We start from the raw sequence: 25,545 nt of genomic DNA, 5'->3' as shown, positions 1-25,545 counted from the left end.
AGCAAGCATAACCACTTTAACATGGTAAAACTAGCTGTATGCAAATAATCAAGTGTTCCTTTAGCCTGAGCATGGACAGAAGCAGTGTGTAAAATGGAAATTTAGGACTGTCATTTCTAGCAATCTGCATTAAAAATCATGCGACTGTGATATAGGACTTTATCCTCACCCCCCACCCAAAATGAAAATTGTTTTTCAGTGCAGACAACTCTGCAGAATCTTAAGTGCAGTCTTTGTTCAACACTAACTTCAGCTATTAGGCAGTATACAAGCATGGTTTTATCTTTCAGCAAAGGATTAGTCCATTCCAGTCCCATCAAATATAGTCTTTCCCATCCATATATTTAATTGACCGTATTTTTAAAATATCTTTCTTCTAAATTATAATGTGGAGATTATCATTCTCAAACGTGATGATGGGACAAGCTGTACAACTATGAAGAAGTGTTCTATCAAATATTTCAACAAGCTGTGGAAGAGATACACACACTGTTGTGGTGCGTGCGGCAGAATCCTTTCTGTTCTCTTCTTTCGCCAGGAAGATATGAGTGGCTGGAGTGTTTGCTTCTATAAATAGTTACTTTATGTCAGTTAGATGCCAATCTTTTTAGAGAGGGTCAGTCCCCAGTTTGTCTTGGTACAAGGCATCATGCAGACCCAAGAACAAGCATAGAAATCACTCGGGACCGGATAGGTCATCCCCATTCATCACAAACTCCATAAACTTCACCCAAAGCATCAGGATCACTGTTCTCCAGAACAATAAGGTAAGTGTATTGTTTCCTGAAATAATCTGACATTGGTTGTCCTATGAGCCGGCCACTTCTAAACTTACGAACAGTAAATGGACAACATACAATTTCTTGCACTTGTTTTGCAATGCTTATTTATCTAGATGGTTGCTGAATAACATGCGCTAGCTCAAAGATTTGACTATTTCATCAATTTTTGGAGGGTTTGTAAAAGATGTGGTGTTTCGGAGGCTGCAGGTATGAAAATAACACTGAAGTCATTCATGGATGGGTATATAACTATACAGTGGTACCTAAGGTTACATACGCTTCAGGTTACAGACTCTGTTAACCCAGAAGTAGTACCTTGGGTTAAGAACTTTGCTTCAGGGTGAGAACAGAAATCGTGCTCCGGCAGCAGGAGGCCCCATTAGCTAAAGTGGTGCTTCAGGTTAAGAACAGTTTCAGGTTAAGAACGGACCTCTGAAACAAAGTACTTAACCCAAGGTACCACTGTATATACAATATGGAAGCTGAAGGAGGCTTGCCCATCCTTGTGAAGATAAGCAGGCATGCGAAGAGGTAAGAAGGCCCGTGTCACTGTGTCACATAGTTCGCTTTGTACATTCAAGAAACAGTTGACTCATTGGGGCTTCATATGCAGTGTTAGCACAACATGCATCCTTTCCTCTGTGTGCAAGAAACAGTTCCCAATAGCTGAAGTGAAAAACGCAGAATATTATTCAGCTCCTGAGGCCATTACTGAATAGCATCAAAATGTCTCTTTCCCTTCTCCTTCTAGTAAGAAAATCGCACCGGACTATTGCAATGCTCTCACATTCTGACATGGTCAAAGAGAGGAGGCAGCAAGCATCCGCCATCATGAAAGAAATCCAGAGAAATGGTATAGCGTTAAATCCCTGTTATGACTGTATGTCCCTTGTCACTCTCTAACCTTTCTTTTTAATCTTATAGCATTAACTTTCTTACAGCTTTGCCTCTGGGTGTGCTGCCATAAATAATCTCATGGGGCTATCATGCTGCCTATGGTAACTAATCCTTTTGTAGTTGCCTCTTTTCATTTGAAAGCTATTTTCAGATGAACAACTGTTGTGGAGGAATGAAGTAATCTAACAGCTGATGTACATTCTGCCTGGGATTGACTTTCGGAATATTATTTGGGGAGGGGGGTTAATATGTCTGGATTCCCTATTACAGAACTATTCACGCAGGGAAGATGCATCTCTCCTCAGTTTTAGAGCTGTCTTTTGTATTTTCAAAAATTGCAACAACAAAAAACCCCACAAGGATATTTGTAATATACGCTGTGTTTCAATTTCCGCCTCCACCCACTCAAAGCTGTCTGTAGTCTTATCCAACCATTCAAGGCGCAGTTCCCAACTAATCTCTGTTAAGAAATGTTTTGCATTAGGGTTTTTTGCCATCTTTGGAGGAGAATTCTGACAGGCTTGTTTGACTGATCTACATTTCCACAAGAAGCAGTAGGAAATATGGCTTACTATAAAGGTAAAGGTACCCCTGCCCGTACGGGCCAGTCTTGACAGACTCTGGGGTTGTGTGCCCATCTCAGGGGCCAGCGCTGTCCGGAGACACTTCCGGGTCACGTGGCCATCTGGCGAGCCAGCGCAGCACACGGAAACGCCGTTTACCTTCCCGCCAGTAAGCGGTCCCTATTTATCTACTTGCACCTGGGGGTGCTTTCGAACTGCTAGGTTGGCAGGCGCTGGGACCGAGCAACGGGAGCGCACCCCGCCGCGGGGATTCGAACCGCCGACCTTTCGATCGGCAAGCCCTAGGCGCTGAGGCTTTTACCCACAGCGCCACCCGCGTCCCTATGGCTTACTATAGAGATGACGAAACAGTGGAACTAAGCAGCCTTCATCTGAAGACCACTACTGAGGGTAGGCCCCCAGATCATATCACCCTCTTCTCTTCACCAACCTCAAACGCTGAATCTCACATCTAAACACCCAAACATTCTTCAGTCAGTTTATGCACACATATTCACTCACATGCAAAACCAGGCTGTTCTTATCTAGTGGCTAGATAAGATTTTCCCCTGCCTCTTCCAGAAATGTCACTTGTCTGTCATTTTGTTGGATGGGTTTGCTGTCTGACGTTTCTCTTTTTTTTTTTAAAGAATATTTATTAAATTTTCCATTTTTTTAAACAAACAAACAAACAAAACAAACAGAAACATTAAACACAGACATAAAATTCATAAACCATACTTTTAAATAACAAATTTCTCAGACCTCCTCATACTTCTCCTTCTTGTATCCCAATTAAGATTATTTGTTCAGCAAATCCTTCATTTAAAGCATTACAGCTTATAACATTACCTTATTTTTCAAACCCTTTCTTTTCCCCATCTATGTTCTTATATATTATTGCAGCTAGAAACCTCTCAGTTTCAATCCAACACCATCTAACTTTCTTAAATTTTACAATGTTTCTGTAAATAGTCCTTAAATTTTTTCCAATCTTCTTCAGCCGACTCTTCTCCCTGGTCACGGATTCTGCTCGTCAATTCTGCCAGTCCCATACAGTCAATCATTTTCATCTGCCATTCTTCCAGAGTGGGTAGATCTTGCGTCTTCCAATACTTTGCGTCTTGCGTCTTCCAATACTTTGCGATGAGTATCCTTGCTGCTGTTGTAGCATACATAAAAAAAGTTCTGTCCTTCTTTGGCACCACTTGGCCGACCATGCCCAAGAGAAAGGCCTCTGGTTTCTTCAAGAAGGTATATTTAAATACCTTTTTCAGTTCATTATATATCATTTCCCAGAAAGCCTTAATCTTTGGGCACGTCCACCAAAGGTGAAAGAATGTACCTTCAGTCTCTTTACATTTCCAACATTTATTATCGGGCAAATGATAGATTTTTGCAAGCTTGACTGGGGTCATGTACCACCTATATATCATTTTCATAATATTCTCTCTTAAGGCATTGCATGCCGTGAATTTAATCCCGGTGGTCCACAACTGTTCCCAGTCAGCAAACAAAATATTATGTCTTGTGCCCATTTAATCATTACAGATTTAACCGTCTCATCCTGAGTATTCCATTTCAGCAGCAAGTTATACATTTTTGACAAGGTCTTAGTTTTGGATTCTAGCAATTCTGTTTCCAATTTAGATTTTTCCACCTGGAAACCAACTTTTGACGTTTCTCTATTAGAAACCAGGGCATATACACCCATAGCTCTATGGCTCCCAGTTCTTCTAGTACACCCTGATTTATTTATTTATTATTATTATTATTATTATTATTATTATTATTATTAGAAATGTCACTATGAGTTTTTTGGAGTAAGATGATGTGTGATCGTAAACTTTAATAATCACATGTCAGCTAAATGTGAAAAAAGTGTTTCCTGAAATGGTGAAGAATGCTGCATTTTGAAGTTAATATTACAAAAATCTGCTTGACTAGGCATTCCCCCACTGGCTTGTTTGTGATATCATAAGCCCTGTTAGAGAGCAGGAGAAAATCCAGTGACCTGCCTTTTCAGGAGACCTTCCCTCATACCAGTGTAAGCTGGCAGGGAGATGGATTTTGCAAAAGATTTCCAAAGACTTCAAGTGTTCTGTGGTTAATTTATTTCCTGGTTTCATCGTATGTTAGGGCAGTGCCATATGGCCCCATTTCTGAATGTATTTCCATTCAGCCCAGATAGTATATGCACAAGGGAAAGTGGTCATTTGAATACCATATGCTCAGATCCTCGCTTGCACTGTCTGTGGACTGGAAACAGAACCTAAAACTAGTAATGACATGAATCCAGAAATTGTAAAACACAGCACTGAAGTTCCCCTTGAATCTGCAAACTGAAGGCAGATAGACACATACTTCATAGAGACTCCCATTGCATAATTTTTCTCCCTCATACTAGGGCTGCCACCATTTAACCTGGCATCCTATGGACATAGCTGTCAACTTTTCCCTTTTCTTGTGAGGAATAAGGGAATTACCCTTAAAAAAGGGGGGAAGTTGACAGCTATGTCTATGGACAGTCGGCCATTTCATGCATCCATGGATCAAAACAATTAGGCCATCAAGAGGTTTGCTGTGACCACAGCAAAAGCATGTGCAGCTAGTTACACGGTGTTAATTATTTTAATTATTAAATACTAAACTTGAAAAGGGATCATAGTGCCTAAGAGTTATTACAGCCCCTTATTAGCTCACATATGAATTTTATTTTCAGAAAGGGTATGGCAACACATCTATTTCTACATGGGCTGGGGAAGTATCATTCATTCTCTCGCTTTTAAAGCGTTGTTGCTCTCTGGTGCTACAAAACACATAGGTCCAAATTCAAAAGCTTCCCTTTCTCTAGTGGAAGGAGTCATCAGTGAAAGGAAGCGATCCAAGCCATAATTTTGTAATGAAAGGCAGAACACATTGAAGTTTCTTCAGATCACATAATCATAGAATTGTAGGGCTGGAAGGGAATATGAGAGTCATCTAGTCCAAACCTCTGCAATGTAGGAACTTTTTTGCCCAACGTGGGGGCCTAAACCCTCCTTCAGAGCCTCATGCTCTACTGACTGAGCTATAATTCAACCATAAATACCCTAGTTCTGTCCCTTTAATCTGATGAGCAGATATAATAATAATAATAATAATAATAATAATAATAATAATGGTGGAAATTTGGTTTTATTATTTAATAATGGAGAAAACATGATTTTTAAAAAAATAATAGGGAAAAGGACATCTTAAACACTTTTAATTCGAAACTTTCTTTTTTTAATTAAGTAATTTCACCAATCAAATCACCCTGTCCAATGTGTTTCAGTAAGTCCATGTGTTGTGTTTAGGAGCCAGATGTAAAATATTATAATAAGCCCAGAAAGCCACATTTTCTGGTATCTGTTGACTGGCTTTTTCCTTTATATTATATTATTTCCCTTTTATTGTATTATTTCCTTTATATCCACTAAATCATTTTGTTTCACATAGGAAGTGCTGTAATCTCTCCAGAGAAAGATAAATTCATCCCCTCTCTGGAAGAATCTGCATTTCCCACCATAAACTTCATCTTTCCCCCATCATACAAATTTGTGTTCATAAACAACATCAACATAGTGTGACGTTTATGGCAGTGTAAACTGCATTAGATCTGAAGAATTGCTTAATTAACTGTACAATTCTGTATAAGTCTACTCAGAAATGAGCCTGTTTGGGTTCAAAAGGACTTTCCTGGGAGTAGGGATGGGGAAGAAATTTGATGCAGTTTGCTTTTAAAGATGAACTTCCTTAATTTACACCTTCCAGAACAATATGGGAACCGGAACACAACTAACCTTCAAAATCTTCACTTCTCTGAATTTTGTAATGCAATTCCCCAGCCAAGTAATGTGTAAAATTAAAAATAAAGATGCATATACTAGGGTAAAGTGTGCATAAAAATGTGTACAATAGTAAAAAGAAAAATCACACAAAATGCATTACTGTATATAAATGCAAAAATTAAAACACTAAGGAAAATTGCATACAAAAATGTGTATTTTAGAATAAATTCAAAATAAAATGCTGATAAATTTCCATGACGACATAACATCCCTGCCCCCCACCACCCACAAAATGTTGTGGAAATGTAGAGGGCTGAAGTTTCTATTGGAAAAATTAGAAATGTAGAGAAACGAAAATGGACAAATCCACCCATTCTTACCTGGGAGTAAGTCCCAGGTTTGTGTGCCTAGAACTGCCAATTAAATTGAACAAGTCCATTGATTTGACTGGGTCTACTGCTCCATGGCTGACAGAAGTTGGTAGGAATCCTTGTATTTTGGGTTCTCGTGTGAATTTCCTATATGAGATTGGCTTCCTCTTGTCTCCACCTTTTCTTCTCTTCATCCTCTTTGCACTTAGCTAGCGTCAGACAAGATCTATGCACAGCTTAATTGAAACAGACTGCAGAATTATGTTTTAATTGACAGAAGGCTCAAATTAATCTTACACTTAACATTTCTGGGAAGCTGCCTAGACACACAAAGTGGTTTAAATCCTCACTTGAAACATGAGATGACTAATGAAAGTTCTGGAGCAGAAAGGCCGAGAGAAGCATGTGTTTGAAGGATTAATCAAGTTCAAATATATAACGTTCACTAGCAAGCGATGTACAAGAGGTCAGTCTGCAAAAGCCAGCAAACCCTGTTTTATTAAGACAAGATAAGTTGTGCAGTGCAATCTCAAGCATGTTTATTCCAGGGTACACCCCACAAAGTTCAGTAGGGGCTTTAATCCCTAGTTAAGTGTGTTTAGGATTACAGCCTAAAGCAGTGAGTCCAGACCTAAACCAAAATGCCATTTTGAAATCTGAAAGTATTTTTGATTTTTGGTTGGAATAAGTTGATTATGGTACAGAAAGAGAATATTATCCAGAAGTAGACATATCTCTCATAGGTGCAGCTGGATTCTAATGTGCCAATGCTTTATTTGCTGTAATCTTATGCTACGATGTTACAAATAACCTTGGGGAATTTTGCTGTAGGATTTTATTCGTTAGTTATTTTGATGGTGTAAATGTAAATTCTTATACTTAGGATAGCATAAGCACAAATACTTAAAGAAAAACAAATATGCAACTGACTGCTACCAGTTCTTTTTGAAATCTCTTGTCCTCAACCCTGTGCACATCTACTCGGAAGTAAATCCTACTGAGTTCAGTGGGATATACTGACAAATAAACACACATAGGACTGCAGCATTTTTAAACAAATAAGATGGTTCAATTTAGTTTTCCAACTATAGTCAAGCTGTTTGAATGAATGCTTGGTTCTTATTCATAGTGGCTTCAATCACCAACTCCAACCCAGAAAGTCAGGGATTGCTGTTGATGTAACAACACTTGCACATGCATTTTCCCAGTTCCATATGCCAGCTTATCACCCAGCTCTTTGTCAGGGGCAAGTAAGAATTTTCTCCAGGTGGCCAGGCAGGGAAATTTCTTTCTATGAGAAATCAGTCATTTGAGGAATGAGGGAGGACTGTGGATATGCCACAAATGACTTGTGTTGGTATGTATAGGCAGACAAGCTAGTAAAATGTTTTGTGAGCTACTGACTTCTCTGAACTTATTTCTAAATCTGTGATCAGCATTCTTAGCTCTTACAATACTGGTCAACTGTTAGGCAGTCAGGATGGGTAAGGAGATTGGCTCTGGTTCTGGTTTCACTTGCCTGAAAGCTGATCTGGGGATTACTGTATTTTTCTGTCTATAGGATGCCCCCATGTATAAGACACCCCCTATTTTGGGGGACTCAGATTTAAGAAAATGGCGGGAAGATGTATCCGTGTATGACACCCCCTAATTTTTGACATTTTTTTGGGGGGGGACCTAGTCTTATACACGGAAAAATACGGTAAATGAGGGGAGAACTGTGTACACCACTTTAAAATCCTTGGAGAAAAAGGTGGGATATAAAGGCTATAAATAAATAAATCAGTGCATCTAGAGAGCAACATGTGTTGTATGGTCTGCAAGGGAAGCAAAAGTCACTCACTTGCACCCTGCATACAGAATGTAGTTAAATGTTGAGCTTTTGCACTGTTAGGCAGCAGAGACAATACATTACCCTTCATTGTTGTTTCAGCACTCTGAGAATTGCTCCCTGCAAGTTTCATAACACCACATTAATTAACACAGCTTATTAACCTTCTTCATGCTACACAGGATGTCCTGCTGTTGTTTTTGAGGTCTGAACTTACCCAATTCAAAACACATTTTCTGAGTTTTTTGTTCATTGCTATTTACATTTGAAAGAGGACTGCCAGACTAAAACCACACTTACTTTCTGGAAGATTCATTTTGAGTTTCTCCCACTTTCCTGTGGAAAATACCAACTGGCTGGCTGGCCAGGGAAAAACATTTGGGGATAATTCAAGATTCATAAGACAGAAATTTAAAAATAAAGAGGATTTGTCTGTGGAAAAATAGTATTTCCTACTATAAAATAAAATGGCAGAGACCCTGGTCCCATAGTTTTATGCAGCTGAGAGATGGTACATAAAAGAGCTTTTCTCTGATAGAGCTCTGATTGTATTCTTTGACTGGGAGGTGGGAAAACTCAGTCCATATTTTCTAGATCTGGGGTCCCCAATATGGCACCAGTGGGTACCCTCAGAGACACCCCCTTGCAACCTGCCAAGGCCTCCCGGGCCTCCCATAACAGTGTAGAAACTGGATATCCCAGTTCAAGTATCATCCAGTCAAAGTTAAGTGCTTTGAGGACTCATATATATCAGTGGACACAATTAATGTCAGCAGTGGACTAAGATATTCAGATAAACAAAAAATCCATTGAGTGATCCTCATTGGCCACCCAAATGACTCCAGAAAACCCACGTCAATACAATCAATCTAAATCTTTATTATGGTCATAGCATGAAGGCAATAACTCCCCACCCTAACTGTTGCTTTCTAGCAACTGGAACTCAGTGGGATCCATATTATCCTATAATAAGAGCTGTTGGACAGTGTAACAGACTTCCATGAGAGGTGGTGGACTCTCTTTCCTTGGTGGTTTTTAAGCAGAGGTTGGATGGCCACCTGTCATGTATTATTTAGTTGAAATACCTGCATTGGTTGGACTAGATGACCCTCAGGGTCCCTTCCCACGCTACAATTCTATTATCCTGCCTCTGAACATAGAGATTCTATGGACCAATGCCCCATGAAGGTGTCCAGTTGTCGTCAGTGCACCACTGATAATACTTTTCTGGAGCCCAGAGACCACTGAGTGACTCAGTCCCTGCCATTTTCCCCTGATGGTTTGCATGTGTGGGACTGTGTATCCTAGTATCCCATGCATCCTAGCAACATGAATCTTTGGTTTAATCTAGACTACATATGTTGGTTTCATAAATTTATGAAGTGAGAGCATCTGTATGGAAGTAACAGCCTTTCCCCTCCCAAATCCCCAGTGGGTTTCTGTGGCAAGTGAAAACCCTTCTCGTGATGTCTACAGGCAAAAACCTCCGCTGATGGTCTCTTGCGTAAGAGATCACACTCAGCTTTGCTTTGCCTCTGTTGAACCCTCCCACTGAAATCAACAGGATTTACTAGAGCTTAACTTTAGCTGAATCATACCAGTTGTTGTTGTTGTTTAGTCGTTTAGTCGTGTCCGACTCTTCGTCACCCCATGGACCAGAGCACGCCAGGCACTTCTGTCTTCCACTGCCTCCCACAGTTTGGTCAAACTCATGCTGGTAGCTTCGAAGACACTATCCAACCATCTCGTCCTCTGTCACCCCCTTCTCCTTGTGCCCTCCATCTTTCCCAACATCAGGGTCTTTTCCAGGGAGTCTTCTCTTCTCATGAGGTGGCCAGAGTATTGGAGCCTCAGCTTCAGGATCTGTCCTTCCAGTGAGCACTCAGGGCTGATTTCCTTAAGAATGGATAGGTTTGATCTTCTTGCAGTCCATGGGACTCTCAAGAGTCTCCTCCAGCACCATAATTCAAAAGCATCAATTCTTCGGCGATCAGCCTTCTTTACGTCTCATACCAATTACCTGGAAGAATTTTTCTAAGAAATGTGTACTTATATTATTTTGCAGAATCACCTGGAATAGACCTTGGAAAAAAGGTCAGTATCCCCAGGGACATCATGTTGGAAGAGTTGTCATTGTTAAGTAACAGAGGAGCGCGGCTATTCAAGATGCGCCAACGAAGATCTGACAAATACACATATGAAAATCTTCACTTTTTATCCAGCAAGCCAAGAAATGTGAGTATTTTACACTCTATCACTTTTTTGTGCATGTCTGGCCTGCACAATTAGTGACTCATCAAAGTGAATAAATCAGCAGCAAGAACAAGAATCTCAAGGCGCTTAAAAAGGTCTGTCTGCCGTTCACTCTGTTTAATAGCCAGAAGTACTACAGTCCTGAATATTAGATGTAAAACAAGATACTACTATCATAAGCCACTGCAGACAAGGGATAAAGCAATCTGATTTCAGCATGGAAGGACAGGATATGAGGTAGCAGAACAGTTAAGAGCCCAGAAACTGATAGCAAAGGGCAGAAGGAAGTAGACTAGAATAAAAGGTGAGAACACTAAATCATAAAAAAATAAATAAGCATATGCTGCCCTTGGTCCTTTGGGAAGAAGGAAGGGTATAAATTAAAATAATAAGAATAAGAATATAGAAGCAAGGGGAAGAGATAGGAACCATACAGATAGGAAGAAATAGCAATGGATACGTCAAAAATATGACAATTTTTTATTATTGTTGAAAGGCTACCAAGCATAGCCTCATACAAAAAAATTAGATTGCAGACAGGTCCTGCACCCAGTTTGCAATCCAAAAGGCAAAGTAAGATTGTGAAAGGAAGGGATATAATAGGAAAGGAACCGGAACTGAAAAAAACAGAGAAAACAACAAATATTCAGGTGTGGTTTAAAACAGGGGAAAATGATGGAGGTGTTCTGACATCAGGAGGCAGGGCATTCCAGAGATAAGGAACAAAAAGAGGAAAAGGGTACAAATAAGAGATAAGACTTTGCGGTTGACAAGAAGCAAAGTACTACTAGGACATAAAGAATGAGAAGGACTAGAGCTATGCAATCAGAAAGATAAGAAGCCGGAGTATTGAGATATTCATAAGCTACTAAAGGAAGATTAGATTGGATCTTATAAGAAAATGGAAGAGCAGAAAGAAGAAGAGAAGAATGGGTAAACTTAGGGTACAAGACAAACTAAATGTGCTGTGGAACCTAAAACAGGAGGAAAGGAATGTGACTGAAGATTATTATCTTATGCCAGAGAGCATTATAATGATCAAATCTAGACAGTATAAGGGTATTAAACAGGGTCCATACAGTATCAATTGAAACAAAAAGTGAAACTGACATGCTGGTTTATCTGTCCCAAAGCCACAATTCCACAACACAATGGGTATTGCATTGTGAAAAGAACCTTAGAAAATGGGACAAAAGTGCTAATATCATAATGAGGGAAACAAGCACAATGTTTCCCCATGTCTGAATGCACCCTTAGACTTAGGGGGCCACAGAGGCAATCTAAGAACTGGAAAGGACACCATACCAGGACTCGAAAAGATGGGCTCAATCTTTTGTTGTCAGTTGAAATGCATTGACGTGGTGTAGCTTACAGTTCTTGTTGCCAGATATATGGGAAACGATCATCACTCACAAGTGGCAAAGCACCAAGTTATTCAGGTCAGTTCAAACAAATGCCAGTAAAAACATCTCTGCATTCCAGAGAGACAAAGGGGTTGCTTTGCTGCCTTTTTTAGGTGGAAGCTATTTTAGAAAACTAGCTTAACACTCTGTGCATAAACTGCTATACTTTCCCCCCTCAGTCCTTACTGTTTTACCTCCAAAACCCATATCATAACTACATGCACTAGCCTAGGGATTCTAAAGCTGGAATCCACAGTATACTTAAGCCACATCCATACCATACATTTAAAGCAGTACAAGTATTATGCCACTTTCAGTCACCATGGCTTCCCCACAAAGAAATGGGAACTGTAGTTTGCTAAGGGTCCTGAGAGTTGTTACGATTTTTTTAATGGTTTCCTTTGCAGTAGATGCATTGAAAGGGGCTGCACTAGATGACCCTCTAGGGCTATTCAGACCACATTTCTATGATGCTATGGTATATAAATATTTTTTTAAATAAAAATAAAAATAGGACACTCCTGTTTCCCTCACAGAGCTACAGTTCCCATTCTGGTTTAACAATCAACTCTTCACAAACTACAGTTCCCAGATCCCTTTGAGGAAGCCATGACTGTTAAAGTGTTAAAGACAAATGCTTTAAATGTATGGTGCAGATGTTGCCCTGCTGGGTAACTAGGGGGTAAATTACATTAAAAGACACTATTTTGAGTAAACATGGAAACAACTGCATTGTAAATCTTGTGATATGTCAAGGCTCCTATGGATGGACAAAATCTGTTTGAATTTCTCAGTCGAGGACTCTTGTTTTAAAGCCTTGTTCATATTTCTCTCCCCCCCCCCCCACCATACCTACAGAAAATTGTCCTCAAAGGCAGCCTATACTTACAAACCTTTTCATTTCAATGTCATGGCTAAAATAAGGTTCTGACTTTTTAGAGCGCTCTAATTCTATGTTAAAGAAACAATGATTAAGGCTTCGGATGCAGCCATGGAACTAATGACCCAGCAGAAAAAATGGCTCACTCCAGCCTGTCATTAATCTTTGTGAAGTGGCCTGCACTAAGGTTATTATTATGATTACAAATTGAGGTGTCATTGCGGGAATTCTTTATGGATACTGCTTAGGGATAAAGCCAATATTTAGGTGTCCAAGTGAGGTAAGCATGACCAAACACAAAGGAAGATAGAATTCCTTAACAGATGGGGAATTTCAGCTGCATGGGGAGAGAGGGGAAGCTGCCAATCAAGTCAACAGGCAAATTCCATCTTGGAGGGATATTTCCATCCTAAATATTACAGCAGTTACTTATCCCCAATTTTCTTTCATCACTCAGAAACGTCATTTGTTCTATGTGTGAGTCCTACTTGGCGGAAACCATCAGAGCCCTCTCAATTGCTGGAGCTATTAGACAGCTTTGTGACTAGATGTTTTATTAAATTCAAGGCCTTCTTAGAGAACTCTCTGACATCACAAAGGTGTTGCAGGAAATGTGCTAATGCATCTCCCAACGTATTTTTTCTTTTGCTAAGACAAACAAGGAAGGGCAATTTGGGTCAGGACTGCTGCACTTGGGCAGGAGGGACCATTCTAGAATACTTCCCCCTCCAAAGTTAATAGCAACTTTGTGGGGTGGGGTGTGTGTGTGTGTGTGTGTGTATGAATCAGGGTCATGGTGTCAAGGGAGGAAGGTTATAACCCCTCCCCCCCCATTATGTACCTGGATCCAAACTGAATCAGGGCACTTGAAGTAGTGAGGTTTCTGGAATAAGGTCTGTTTGTTTTGTTGGGGACAGTGAGTACATCATTTTAAAATTAGGGCACTATTTGACAGCCTTTGCTTCAGGAAAAAGGATATTTTAAGAGATAACTTGTTTCCCTAGAGCACAAGAGGCCTATCATTCCCAACTTGCCAGATACTTTCTATTCCAGCTTTAGAAAGCCAATTAATCTCTGTGGCATCTTCATTCCACAAGTCTAAAGCAAGAATAACACTTCAGCAGTTCAGCGGGGTGCTTGTGAGTATGTGGTGCTCAGACAGCAGGATAGGAAGGCCGGAAAATGAAAAAAAGTGGTCAGGGAAAAAGAAGATGCTTGAACAAAGCATTTAGTGTATCAGTTTGCCAGTTAAGAAACACCAAGGAACCAGGACACTGTTTTCAGCAGTCCTTTGGCGTCTCTGCTATGAACCTGATAGCTGTGCTATTTCTTATCATTCAAATGCAGCGCAGCGAGGTCATACAGTGCATTCAGTTGGATGCTAGCGGCATGGAGGCAGCTCAAGAGCATGCGCCAACAACACCTCCTAATACCCCTGATCCACGGAGTCCACCGAACCCCGAAACCCTTGCCCCAGGTAAGCCACCATGGAACATCTCAGCCAGACAAACCTCTTATTTTCTGGGCAAAGTAAAAACAATCAAAATTCTTCCATAGAGGAGACCTACTATGTGATATCTTTAGCATAGATGAGTCACCTATGACCTCTGTGAGATGGCCAAGGCAAAAGGGACAAAAGTTACCACATGATAACTCTGTCTTCACTGTTTCCCAACACATAAATCTGCCATTAAACTTGATGGAGTATCAGCAGCACAATATGAAGTAGTCCCATGTGAATCAAGGTTGATTTTTTTTTGTCTTGCATGAGGGTTATTCTCCCCAATCCTTTCATTCATAGTCCAGAGTGCAAAATAAGTCATTTGTATGTGCAATTCTTTTCAGCCCTTTTTATTGTATGATTTTAAATCACCTTGAAATAAAAAGCAATTGATACATGAAAAGCAATTCATAAAATAAATGGCATTAAAATAAATCATGTTCCATGTTGCCATCATAATAGCAGCAGTTACTGGTTGAGGTTAGAATAGGATTTACCTCTATACAATCTACAGCACTTGTTATGGAAATATAAATGCTCCGGTACAAAAGTTCAAGCTTGAAGCAGGAGGTTTGGTTTATTCTTTTGCATTTATTGTGCTAAAACCTGTGAAGGCCCCAATTCAGTGAGATTATATCTTTGAGTTACTATCTGTAGAATGTTGGCACAAAGTTCTTCGGCCTGGATCTACTAAATGTGTAGCTTCTTTATTTGAAACCAATCATAAATGAATAGATCTTATTAAAAAGGTCAGGGGAGGTCACACAAACAGAGTTATCTTATGCACAACAAAGCTCTACAAATCTATCTGTCTGTTTTGGTTGTTAGGGGAAATCTTTCAGCGGATGCAGACTTGACCAATTATACAATATTTAGCGTGAAAGAATGTTTGAAAGAAAACCCTTATACAAGAGTAAATAGGAGGACAATTTGGCTCTCTTGTAGCAAGAACATTTTATACAGTAGCAAGGACACGTGTTTCCTTTATCTAGAGGCACTGAGAGACAAAGAAGTCTTTTCTTTGTCTGCCCTTTTCAAAACAAGAACAGAGAGATTTATTGGGGCATAATTTGTAAACTGATCACAGCCTTTTCGCCACTTGTGCGACTGCAGCATAATGGATTCAGCACCATATTTATGTATAGATTTATTTAATTAAGGCTGGAATCCTACACAAACTTCCCTGAAAGTAAACTGTGCACAGTGAAACTTACACACAAGAAAGCACACATAAAAAAGCTGTTATGATGTGTACATTGTACCAATTACATGCCCTCTTGGAAGCTTAATGTTAACTGGCCAAACACATGCTTAAATAGCTGGAGGCTACATGTCATCATAAACGTTTTGAAAATTTGATCGGCTCATGTTGAAATGGGCTTTCCCCTCCCTTATAGATGCGTGCATACCTTGCAAGGATGTGTAGATAAAAAGGAGTCAGTGCATTTAAAAAAAAAAAATGTTGTCTTGGCTTCCCTCCCTAGTTGTCTTTACTTATAGAATCTTAGAGCTGGAAGGGACCCAAGGGACATCTAGTCCAATCCCCCCCCCCACTATGCAGGAATATCGGCTACTCATCACATACTGCACACTTATTTTCTTCTGAATCCCACAATGATTTCCTCTCTCTCTCCATTTCTTTCCCTATGCTTCAGGTAGGCTGCCTGTCTTTTAAATTTTATTTTTCAAATATCTTCCAAGTTGATATGATTAGACATTTGTTTCGCACCTTATTATTATTTGGGGAAAAAACCCTCAACAAGTTGTTTTTAAAAAAACCTTTAAAAACTGCTCTGGGGTGTGAAGAGCCAGTGGCTTCATGACATCTCAGGAGCCAGCCAATCAGCTTTGTGCATACTGTAGTTGGTTTCTGCTGGAAACTAGCCAAACCTGCTTCTCCTGGTCTAGATCTTACAGGGCAGATTTTACATCTGAGCAATGTGATCTGAATGCGGTTCCACAACAGTTTGGCCACACTAGTTACATGTGTCTGTATATACACTTATTTATTTCCTTATGTAAATATCTGTAAGCCACGTGTCCCTAACAAGTCCACCCAAAGTGGAGAACAAAATACAACCATAAAAATACAAACATATTATAATAAAAACTTTTTAAATCCCAGAAGCTACACCAACCAACAGTACAATAAAATATAATCCAGTCTTTTCCAGAGCCATCATAAAAGACATGAATTAAAAGCCATTTGAAACAGGTGGGCTTTTTAAAGCCTTTAAAAAAACTTAAAGTTTACTTGATGTGTTTTGTAGTTTGCTTTGCCCCTGTGTGTTACAAAGTGAGATCACTGCAGGTAAATCTCCAGGTTTTACAGTGTATTTTGAATATGTATTAAATATGTCAGTGTTATAAAAAAAATTGTTTGAGCACATGAGACGAGAGTTTTCCACTCACAGTCTTCTACCTTTCTCTCCATCACCCAAGATATATTTGTCTAATACTGCCACAGCTGAAATTCTATTAAATCCTTAGACTTTTCTTGCCAGAGTTAATCCATTGTTTACAACAGAATTTAGAAGAGCAGCATTGAGGATTGTGGCTGAAACCACAATCTTAATCAAATGATCTTTAAGTGACAATTAATGTAGAACCTCTTATGCAGTGCCTAGGGGGACATGGTGAGAATGAGTTGGAATGTTGTGTGAGACAGTTGGGAGGTTGCTACTGCAAAATCCAAACACGGTGTATAATTTTCCTCTCGAAGGATATTCTGGACCACTGAAGACAATTCCTCCTGAGAGGTTCAACACTACATCTGTGCCAAAGTACTATCAATCACCTTGGATTGAAGCCATCAGCAACGACCCAGAGCTGTTGGAGGCCTTATATCCCAAACTCTTTAAGCCTGAAGCAAAGCCAGAGCTGCCTGACTTTAAGAGCTTTAACAGGTAATTTTGACCAATAAATAAATAAACTAACGCCAAGTTTTATAAGAGATGGATTTGTGTGGAAACTGTGGCTTGGAGCCTAAGACAAAAGAATGGAAGAAAGTTTGCAGAAAGAAAGTTTCCCTTGTCCCTCACACTGCACCCCATCACACATAGTTCAAGGGGGGGCCCTAAGCCTCCAGAGAAGCTTTGGGGAGAACTGAAAACTTTTCTTCTGTATATTTAATTCCATTAATGTATCAAGCCCCTCACCCCTTGATCCAGGATTGCACTAAATTCAGGAACTAACACATATGTGTACACCATCAACCTTAGAATGAACAGAATAGGCTGCATCGCAAGCTGAGATTCCCCTACACTAGAGGTGCCACAACCACCATTTTGTTTGCCATGAGGCTAATGAGTAAGACCGGTTAAGATCTTGGCACGCATATTTTTATAGGCATTATATCCTCCCTCTTTCTCTTGGTTTATAGATATGTAAATTGTGGTTTAGGAGTTGGGATCTAATCCCGCAAAGATCTAAGGAAGGCGCAGTTGCCACACATGTTTCTCTCTGTCCCTTAGGAAATCTGAGAGCTCACGTCACTAGATAATCTTTAGTCAACAAGAAGCTGAATTTCTGCGTTTGTTTATACCTTTTAAAAAAAAACACACCCACATTTTCAGACTTTTTAAAACCAGCAAAAAGCTGGTGAAATTCTTGTGAAAATAAAATCTAGGTACAGTATTGCATACAAAGAGCCGAGTGTGCCAACGGCAAGAGATAAACAGAGAAAGAAAATGTTTACGTTTCAAATGGTGTCCTTTGGCTTTTAGCAGAAGCTCTAGACATGTTGACATTGACTGGAAGTATTTTGGGAACATTTTGACAAAACACCCAGGCTGTGGCGCATGCTTATTCAAACTTGATACAGTAATTTCATTTATTGAAACAGTGCGTGTGGTGTGTGTGTGTGTTTTTCCCTTTAATGAATAGCTTGCATTTAATTCCAAGTGACTAACACAACACAAAAAAATCCTTTCAGAAAGCCAAAAGGTAGCAGTCCATTGCTACAGAAAACAGGAAGCAGGCACTGCATGCCTTTAGCAGCTGGTCAAGACTAGTATTTCCATTCTGCAGAATCAAAGGAAGCAAATGTCTCAGAGTAAGGAGTGAGGTGGCTGGCAACTGGAGCCCTACCACACTGTACCTGGCATAGAGATAACCACAATCTGGTCCGCCTTTATCAACAGGGAGCCTCTGATTCCTCCTGCAGCTGCCACCAACTTCTCTCATAGACTGCCAAGATCCACCCTCATTCAGAAGGCTATGCAGTGGGGGGGAACACATGGGCAGCGTAAAGTTGGGTAGCTGTTTCTTGCCACCTTGGAGCCACGCAGTAGGATGAGGAAGGGGGAGAGGAAGATGCCATATATGGCAAAACCTGGTACTGGCTGTTCTTCCCGAGGATATGGTCTCTTCATAAAATGATGCAACAGATGCTGATGGAAGTGATCTCATAATTGCATAAGCTGTGAATCAAGACAAAGGCCCCATTCAGATGTAACAAAACGATACGGCTTGTTGTTGTTACAAGACCAGGCTGGGGGTGAACCTTGAGCTCACGTACCCCCCTTCCCCACACAAACAAAGAAGTGCAGTGGGGAGCAAGCAAGCCTGGGGCTTACCCTGACACACTCTCACAAGAACAAACCATGGTTTGCTACAGCTGAGTGTCCTGTGACACTTAAAGGCAAAGGGCACAGTACAGCTAATGTTGAACATGCCCTTCTATCTCCCATAGGGTCTAAGCTGGAGTGAAAAGTGTGTAACTCGACTGCGTTGTGCTGTAAGGCTGCGAACCTGACCACAGGTGGCCTCACTGAAACCACTAAGATTTACCATATTGGCCTGAATATAAGCCACACTTCCCCCCCAAATTCCAACCGTGAAAAGTTAAAGAGCAGCTTATATTTGTGACCTTACAGTATGCAGCCAGGAATGCGGGGCAAACTGCAACAGGAGCACGGCAAAGTAGCACCCACCCCATATGGAGTCCCCCGTCCTCTCCCCCAAGGCCGGGAAGGAAGAGAGCAAGAAAGGGAAAAGGCCGCCAGCAACACAGCATGCCCCCCCCCCGGCCAGCATGCAGTTAGGAGCAGCAAGGAATGAAGCGGCTTATACTGGGGTCTTTTATCTCCCCCCCCCTTCAATTTTAAAGGTGCAGCTTATGTTCTTGTGCAGCTTATATTCGGGCCAATACGGTAATAAGCCTAGTTGTTCTCAAGACCCCAACTCCTCTGACATTATTTTACTGATAACCTGAGTCTTTCTGTGCAAGAGCCTACTTTGAAATCATGGAAATGGTGGGAGTAAAGAAGCCCAAAAAGACACTCAGAGCAAATTTGGGGCAGCGAGGGGAACATACGAAGCATACAATTAAGGCAACCCAGCTGAAATTGTGGGAAACTGAACGCAATGATTGGGGTGGGGTGAGAACAGGGCAAGTATTTTAAACAAAAGCAAAAACCCACAACTCCTCACATATATTTCTTTCTGTTGGATTTCTACTCGGCTGAATATAAGAGTCCAACAACCAAATGCCTATTTTTAGGCTCTATACTCTCTAGTCATTATAAGTAATTAATCCGATTACTGTTTCGGGAAAAATGCAGAAAATGACATCACCTTCAAGAGACCCCAGTGATATAATAGTGACACCACTCTTTCAGTGAGTCAGGCCCTTCTGCTGGCGTTGTGTCACTGCAGGAAGAAATATTTCCAGGAATTGTAATTCTGGGTTTTTCACATCAGACACAGACTCATTCCTGATCATCGAACTGAAGGCCAACTCCCACTTCTGAACCTGTTTTTTTTAAAAAAAAGCTTTACACCAGGAAAGCAATGTGTGTTTCTAATCAGCTGCTATTGTTGACTTTAATAGAATGGGCTCAGATAAAAAGACCGAATTCAGCTGCAACATCCCCTCAGTTATCAGGCACTACCATATTGGTGTAGTGTTCACATCCGGCTATGACAATTCATAACAAACCTGGAATGGATTCAGAAGACAGCTAAAAGGATCCAAGAGACCTAGGAGGAAAATGTTATTTATTATTACTTCATTTATTTATTTTTGAAAAAACGTATGAGTCACAGTTTCTGCCACAATAGGACCCAAACCAATGCACAGCACCTCAAACAACAAAAGCCATAAAAGGCAGCATAAAACACACTAAAACTATAAAGCAGTCAAAACACACAAAGCAGTAGCTGAAATAAGGTCAAGATGATCTAAACCCAATAAGCAGCATCAGCAGAAAAAAGTAAATAAACTATGTAATCCTAAAAGTTTGTTTAGAAATGTCTTACTGAATTCAATGGGACTTCCACTTAGGTGGGTATGGGATAGCAGACCAAGCAACTCAAAGGCCTGGAAACAACTTTCAAAACAAAACAAGAAGTGAGAAGATTATTCACTTGGCAGCAAAAAGAAATAAAAATTCAAGTAGATATTTGTGGGACAAGTGTTCCAGCATATGGACACTGAATTTGACCCATCCTCTCTGAGAGAGAAACAAGATGTTACATTAATGATGAGAATACAATTAGTACACACCTTTGTTACATCAGCAGTAATTTTGGCAGAGCTTGATCACCTCAGAACTGTGCGGAATGTGGAGGGCAAGTTCCACGCTCTCTGTGCTATGATTATGACAAAAGTTACTTTTCTGGTATTTGTATGTCAAGGGAAACCCCCACTGGTGCCAGTGGGAGCTTCCCTTGAAATCCAAACAGCAGCATCAGAGACGAGATGTTGAGACTGCGGCAGGGAAAGAAAAGGGTTAAACTCTTCATCCCCATGGACTGAAGGCTGCCCACCTTTCTCCACTGCTGCTATTTACAAAACAACAAAAATACTTGTTAATGACATTCACACAATTATAAGATGGCCCAGACAGAGGGAACAGGCATCATGTTGGCCATTATTATTATTATTAATTACTACTACTACTACTACTACTACTACTACTACTACTACTACTACTGCCCTGCCTTTTCCCTAACAGGAAACCTGTGTTATCCCTCACTAAAGGCACCTCAAAACTCTCTTGACTCATTGTTTTTAATTATGCAATGAATTGGGGAGGAAATTTCCTCCACCTTTATTATCATTTTTTCCAAGAAGGAAAACTATCCAAAAGAAGAACCCTTGGTGAGAAGTGAGGCGCCACAGAAAGCCTGGATGTAACAAGAAGCAGGCTTGACTGGTTATGCCTCCCTCCCTTGTCAGTGAAGCAAAGTTCCCCTCCTGAAATGGATTGTTTTCAAAGCACTAGAAGGAATCCAGTCCATCTGGAAGTTGTTCTGTGTTACTGCACTGAATGCAGCAGCCCAACTCCTCAAGCTACAAAAGCATCTCCTGCAGGTTGTCATGTACTACATATGCGCCACAAGCTTTTAAGCCACTGATTCCACAATAGTAATTTATCCAAATCTGCATCCTTTTCTTCTATTGCAATGTAAAGTTGCTTTTCCCACACTGATTGCTTGGTAGCCATTGCTTTTTGCAAGAACTGCTAGACACTGTTGCTGACCATACCAAGAAGGGGGGAAATGATGGGGGGGGCAGAAGTAAGGTACAAGAAATATAGTGGTGTTGAGGAAGGACTGCAGCTCAGTGGTAGAGCATGTGCTTTGCTTGTGAAAGGTTTCAGGTTCAATCTCTAGCATCTCTACGCAAGGCTGGGAGAGATCCCTGTCTGAAATCTTGGAGACCCACTGCCAGTCATTGTAGACATTGCTGAGCTAAATGGATCCATGATCTAATCCAGTATCAGCCAGCTTCCCATGTTTCTATTAGAAGAAAAAAGTTAAAACTGGATACCACCTCCTTCAAATGTTTTATCAGTTCACAAAGACCAACACTGGGGCTCTCTGGGCTAGATTTGAAACATAGGAACTGAACTGCATTTCATGAAACATACAACAATGGTTGTGTTCTAACCTACAATTATATGTGATTAATCATTCCTAGTTGTTGTGTAACTGCATTGCATATGTATGGTCACTTGCTTTCGCAAGTCACAAAACTGGGAAATGAACCTAAGCTCAGGCTAATTTTTTTTCCTGTGTAAAAGACCTGCACTTCTCTATTACAATCAACAAGCTTTATTATGCTGGGTTTTGATTGTATACAATGAGTCAGATTCAAATTACATGTTTTGCTTTCATAAAATGTAGGGCATTACAACTCCTTGACATCATCCAAATGATTGCTTCAGAAGATTACTCTTGAACTTTAACTAATTAATTACTCTGCTCTTCTTTATGTTGTTCCCTATCCAGAAAACGTGTATTCTGAACATTTGATCTAGTTGTAACACATTTTGTTTTTAAGAAGGTACTTCTTTTAAAATATTAGAAAGCTATTTCCTGACCTTTCAGAAATCTGCCTGTAATATCCAAGACTGAAGGTTACGAGGAACCAGACAGCTCATGTGTATATTTTTGGCAATGTCATTAGGAAACAATGACAATATGTTATGAAATAGAATTACATATGAAGCTGTCTTAGAATTAGTCAAAGCATTGCTCCATCTAGACTAGGACTGTCGTTTCTGACCATTTCTAGAAAGAGATTACAGTGGTACCTTGGGTTACATACGCTTCAGGTTACAGATGCTTCAGGTTACAGACTCCACTAACCCAGAAATAGGACCTCAGGTTAAGAACTTTGTTTCAGGATGAGAACAGAAATCGTGCTCTGGCGGCATGGCGGCAGTGGGAGGCCCCATTAGCTAAAGTGGTGCTTCAGGTTAAGAACAGTTTCAGGTTAAGAACAGACCTCCAGAATGAATTAAGTACTTAACCCGAGGTACCACTGTAGTTACACACATTTGCAGCAATGAGTTTCAACTACAGTATTAACTTCTCTAAAGCAATTCAGCTGAATTTTTCAAGGTTTTTCTGTAAGGTAGCATGCTTATTTCCATTCAAATCATCATTATTAGAGAGAACGGAATAGTAAATCCCTTACAGCTACAGTTCTTGCAGTGGTTTATTGTCTGATACACACTGAACTCCTGCTGCCTTCACTCAATGAGGTGGTTTGTTCCAGTGTTGCTAGACTTGATGAGAGATCTGCATCACCTTGGTCACCTCACACTCCTCCTACCACACTTCCACCTCAGCTGTAAAATGGGGATGCTAGTGCCCTACTTCAAAAGGTTGCCATGAGGATTAGTGAGATAACGGCTACCTACCTACTAAAAAGTACTACAGAGGAAACCAGTAACAAGTGCTTCAAAAGAAAAACCATATGAATGTTCTGAAATACTCCATTTAATTGTAGGTTCAAAGCAGAGTGAGTATATGTTTTGATTCACCTTTCCTTTACTCTTGTCCCCGTCGTCCAGAGTTGCCACTCCATTTGGTGGTTTTGAGAGAGCATCAAAACTGGTTAAGTTCAAGGTACCAGATTTCAACTTCCTCCTGCTAAATGATCCACGATTTATGGTCCTTGCCAATCCTCTTTCTACCAGGCGGTCTTTCAACAGGACTCCTAAAGGATGGACCTCTGAGAATATTCCCATAATGATAACTATACACCCTACAGAGGTAAATGGCGTTCCAGAAACAGATGATCTGTGAGGAGAGAGTGGAGCACTCCACACACATCAGAATCAGTCTGGTGATACTCTGATCTTTCAACATGTGCTACATCATTTTCTTATGCAGCTAAAATGTAATACCATCTGATGCTGTTAACAGTTTCTGAAGTTAAGTTTGTTCTACTAACACAAATAAAATAACTTGGCCATTACCTTTGAAAAACTAGTTTTGCCTCTCTCTTTTTTATTTCTCTAGCATCTCTTTGCTCTTTCTGTTTATTAAAATAATATCTGGCTTGATTTTATGTTGCTGCATTTTCCTATTAAAAGGGGAAGTGGTAGAAATGATACTTTCACATTACTAGTTTATTTGTCAATTCTGTTTTGGGCAGACTTGCTTACAGAGATACTGGCAGAACTGTGAAAGAAAAATATTTGGCTATTGATTCTATGAAGGAAATGTGGAGTCTTGTGCCATTTCTGCTTCCTCTGTGAAAAACAATTTATTACTGAATGTTATTCTGAACAAGGTGTGTCTATATAAGCAGGAATAAAAAACAATATGTGCAAATAAAACAAAATAGAAGATTAAATGCTTGAGAAACTCTCCCAGTGTAAACGCATATATGTTTGTTTGACCGATACACACAGCAATTTGACAGCATAGGATTAGCATAAAATGCTACTGTGAATGATACAAGAATGGACTGAAATTTTACCAAAAAAGCACTAGATCATGTTTAAAGTAAAATAAGAGAATATATATCAAAGAACAATGCTAATTCCTTATTCAGAAAGTAACATATTTTGCATGAAGGAATAGTTAATTGAATCTTTTAAAAATGTATATTAGAGGCAATAAAACCTTTGCATGTTGTTTCCAAAACAGTGTAAAGTTGCATTTTAATATAAGTTTAATTTGATTAAGCCAATTGTGAATGTTTGCAGCTTTAATAACTTTTTGTGTACATAAGATCAATTTTGAAAGTGCACTTTAAAACAAAATTTGCCATCAGCCTTCAGGTTGATGCTCACATTATACTCTTGCAGATGCTTGCAGGTCCCATGTGTCAGGAAATACGTCGTTTGCATCATAGCATAATGCAGATCTTATTTGTGTATGGATGGGATCCCCAGCAGTTGGCAGAGTTATGCAGTTGCACAAGTAATATCTACATGTGACAGGCCTTATAAAAATGACATCATCTGTAAGTTACGCATTGATTAAGTAAATGAAATCCTTTAGTAAACTTGTGTTTTCAAAACCAGTTTTGCTGTGATAGTGATGCATGCTGCTGCGTCAATAGTGAAACGAGGACCAGGTGCAAAAAGGTGACATAATAAGAGTATCAACAAAGTCTTGCGGCACCTGAAAGGTGAGCAAATTTACTGTGATGTAAGCTTGCTCATGGTCAGGAGCCCACTTCATCAGGTGAATGGCATGGTCACCTAAGTGATACGTGGTGGAAGATGTGTGAAACAGAGAATGTGAAACTTGTGAAGGAAGAGGAATGTTGAATCAATGGATAACAAATGAGAATACACCATAAAAGTAATGAATGGGACGCGCCTTTCCCCCTACTTTTACGGAGAATGCATGCACAGGTCACATTTGAACCTCTGCGCTAAAAAATATGGTCTGTAAATTCACAGACCTCAACTTCTAATTTTATTGTGAAGGAGCACCAGGAACCAGCACTGCTCTGGAGAATAAAGCAGGCACCAATTTGTAAGAGCTCTTAAGCCACT

The 25,545-nt window shown here is 40.0% G+C and overlaps 1 protein-coding gene and 1 long non-coding RNA gene across 2 annotated transcripts; one reads left to right on the top strand and one right to left on the bottom strand.

Annotated features, from left to right (window-relative positions):
• The first annotated feature begins 599 nt into the window (after positions 1-599).
• MYOZ2 (myozenin 2) lies at positions 600-24,022 on the top strand. The gene is made up of 6 exons (XM_053403544.1): positions 600-767; positions 1,534-1,635; positions 10,322-10,491; positions 14,140-14,269; positions 17,016-17,199; positions 23,602-24,022. The coding sequence occupies exons 2-6, from the start codon at positions 1,560-1,562 to the stop codon at positions 23,834-23,836; spliced, it is 795 nt and encodes a 264-aa protein (XP_053259519.1). The 5' UTR covers positions 600-767; positions 1,534-1,559; the 3' UTR covers positions 23,837-24,022.
• LOC128421169 (uncharacterized) lies at positions 17,847-20,039 on the bottom strand. Its single transcript, XR_008332249.1, has 2 exons — positions 19,871-20,039; positions 17,847-18,714 (listed from the first exon to the last, which is right to left on the bottom strand). It is a non-coding gene; the product is annotated as an uncharacterized LOC128421169 (long non-coding RNA).
• Positions 24,023-25,545: the final 1,523 nt, after the last annotated feature.

The sequence above is a fragment of the Podarcis raffonei genome, chromosome 9 (assembly GCF_027172205.1).
Source record: "Podarcis raffonei isolate rPodRaf1 chromosome 9, rPodRaf1.pri, whole genome shotgun sequence".
Lineage (NCBI taxonomy): Eukaryota > Metazoa > Chordata > Lepidosauria > Squamata > Lacertidae > Podarcis > Podarcis raffonei.
The sequence above is the reverse complement of the archived record's forward strand: the minus strand, read 5'-3'. Positions and strand labels throughout refer to the sequence as shown.

Coding starts and splice junctions, on each gene's coding strand:
- MYOZ2 (XM_053403544.1), top strand. CDS start 1,560: ATGCTCTCACATTCTGACATGGTCAAAGAGAGGAGGCAGCAAGCATCC. Junction 1,636..10,321: donor GAAAGAAATCCAGAGAAATG/GTATAGCGTTAA, acceptor ATTATTTTGCAG/AATCACCTGGAATAGACCTT. Junction 10,492..14,139: donor TATCCAGCAAGCCAAGAAAT/GTGAGTATTTTA, acceptor ATTCAAATGCAG/CGCAGCGAGGTCATACAGTG.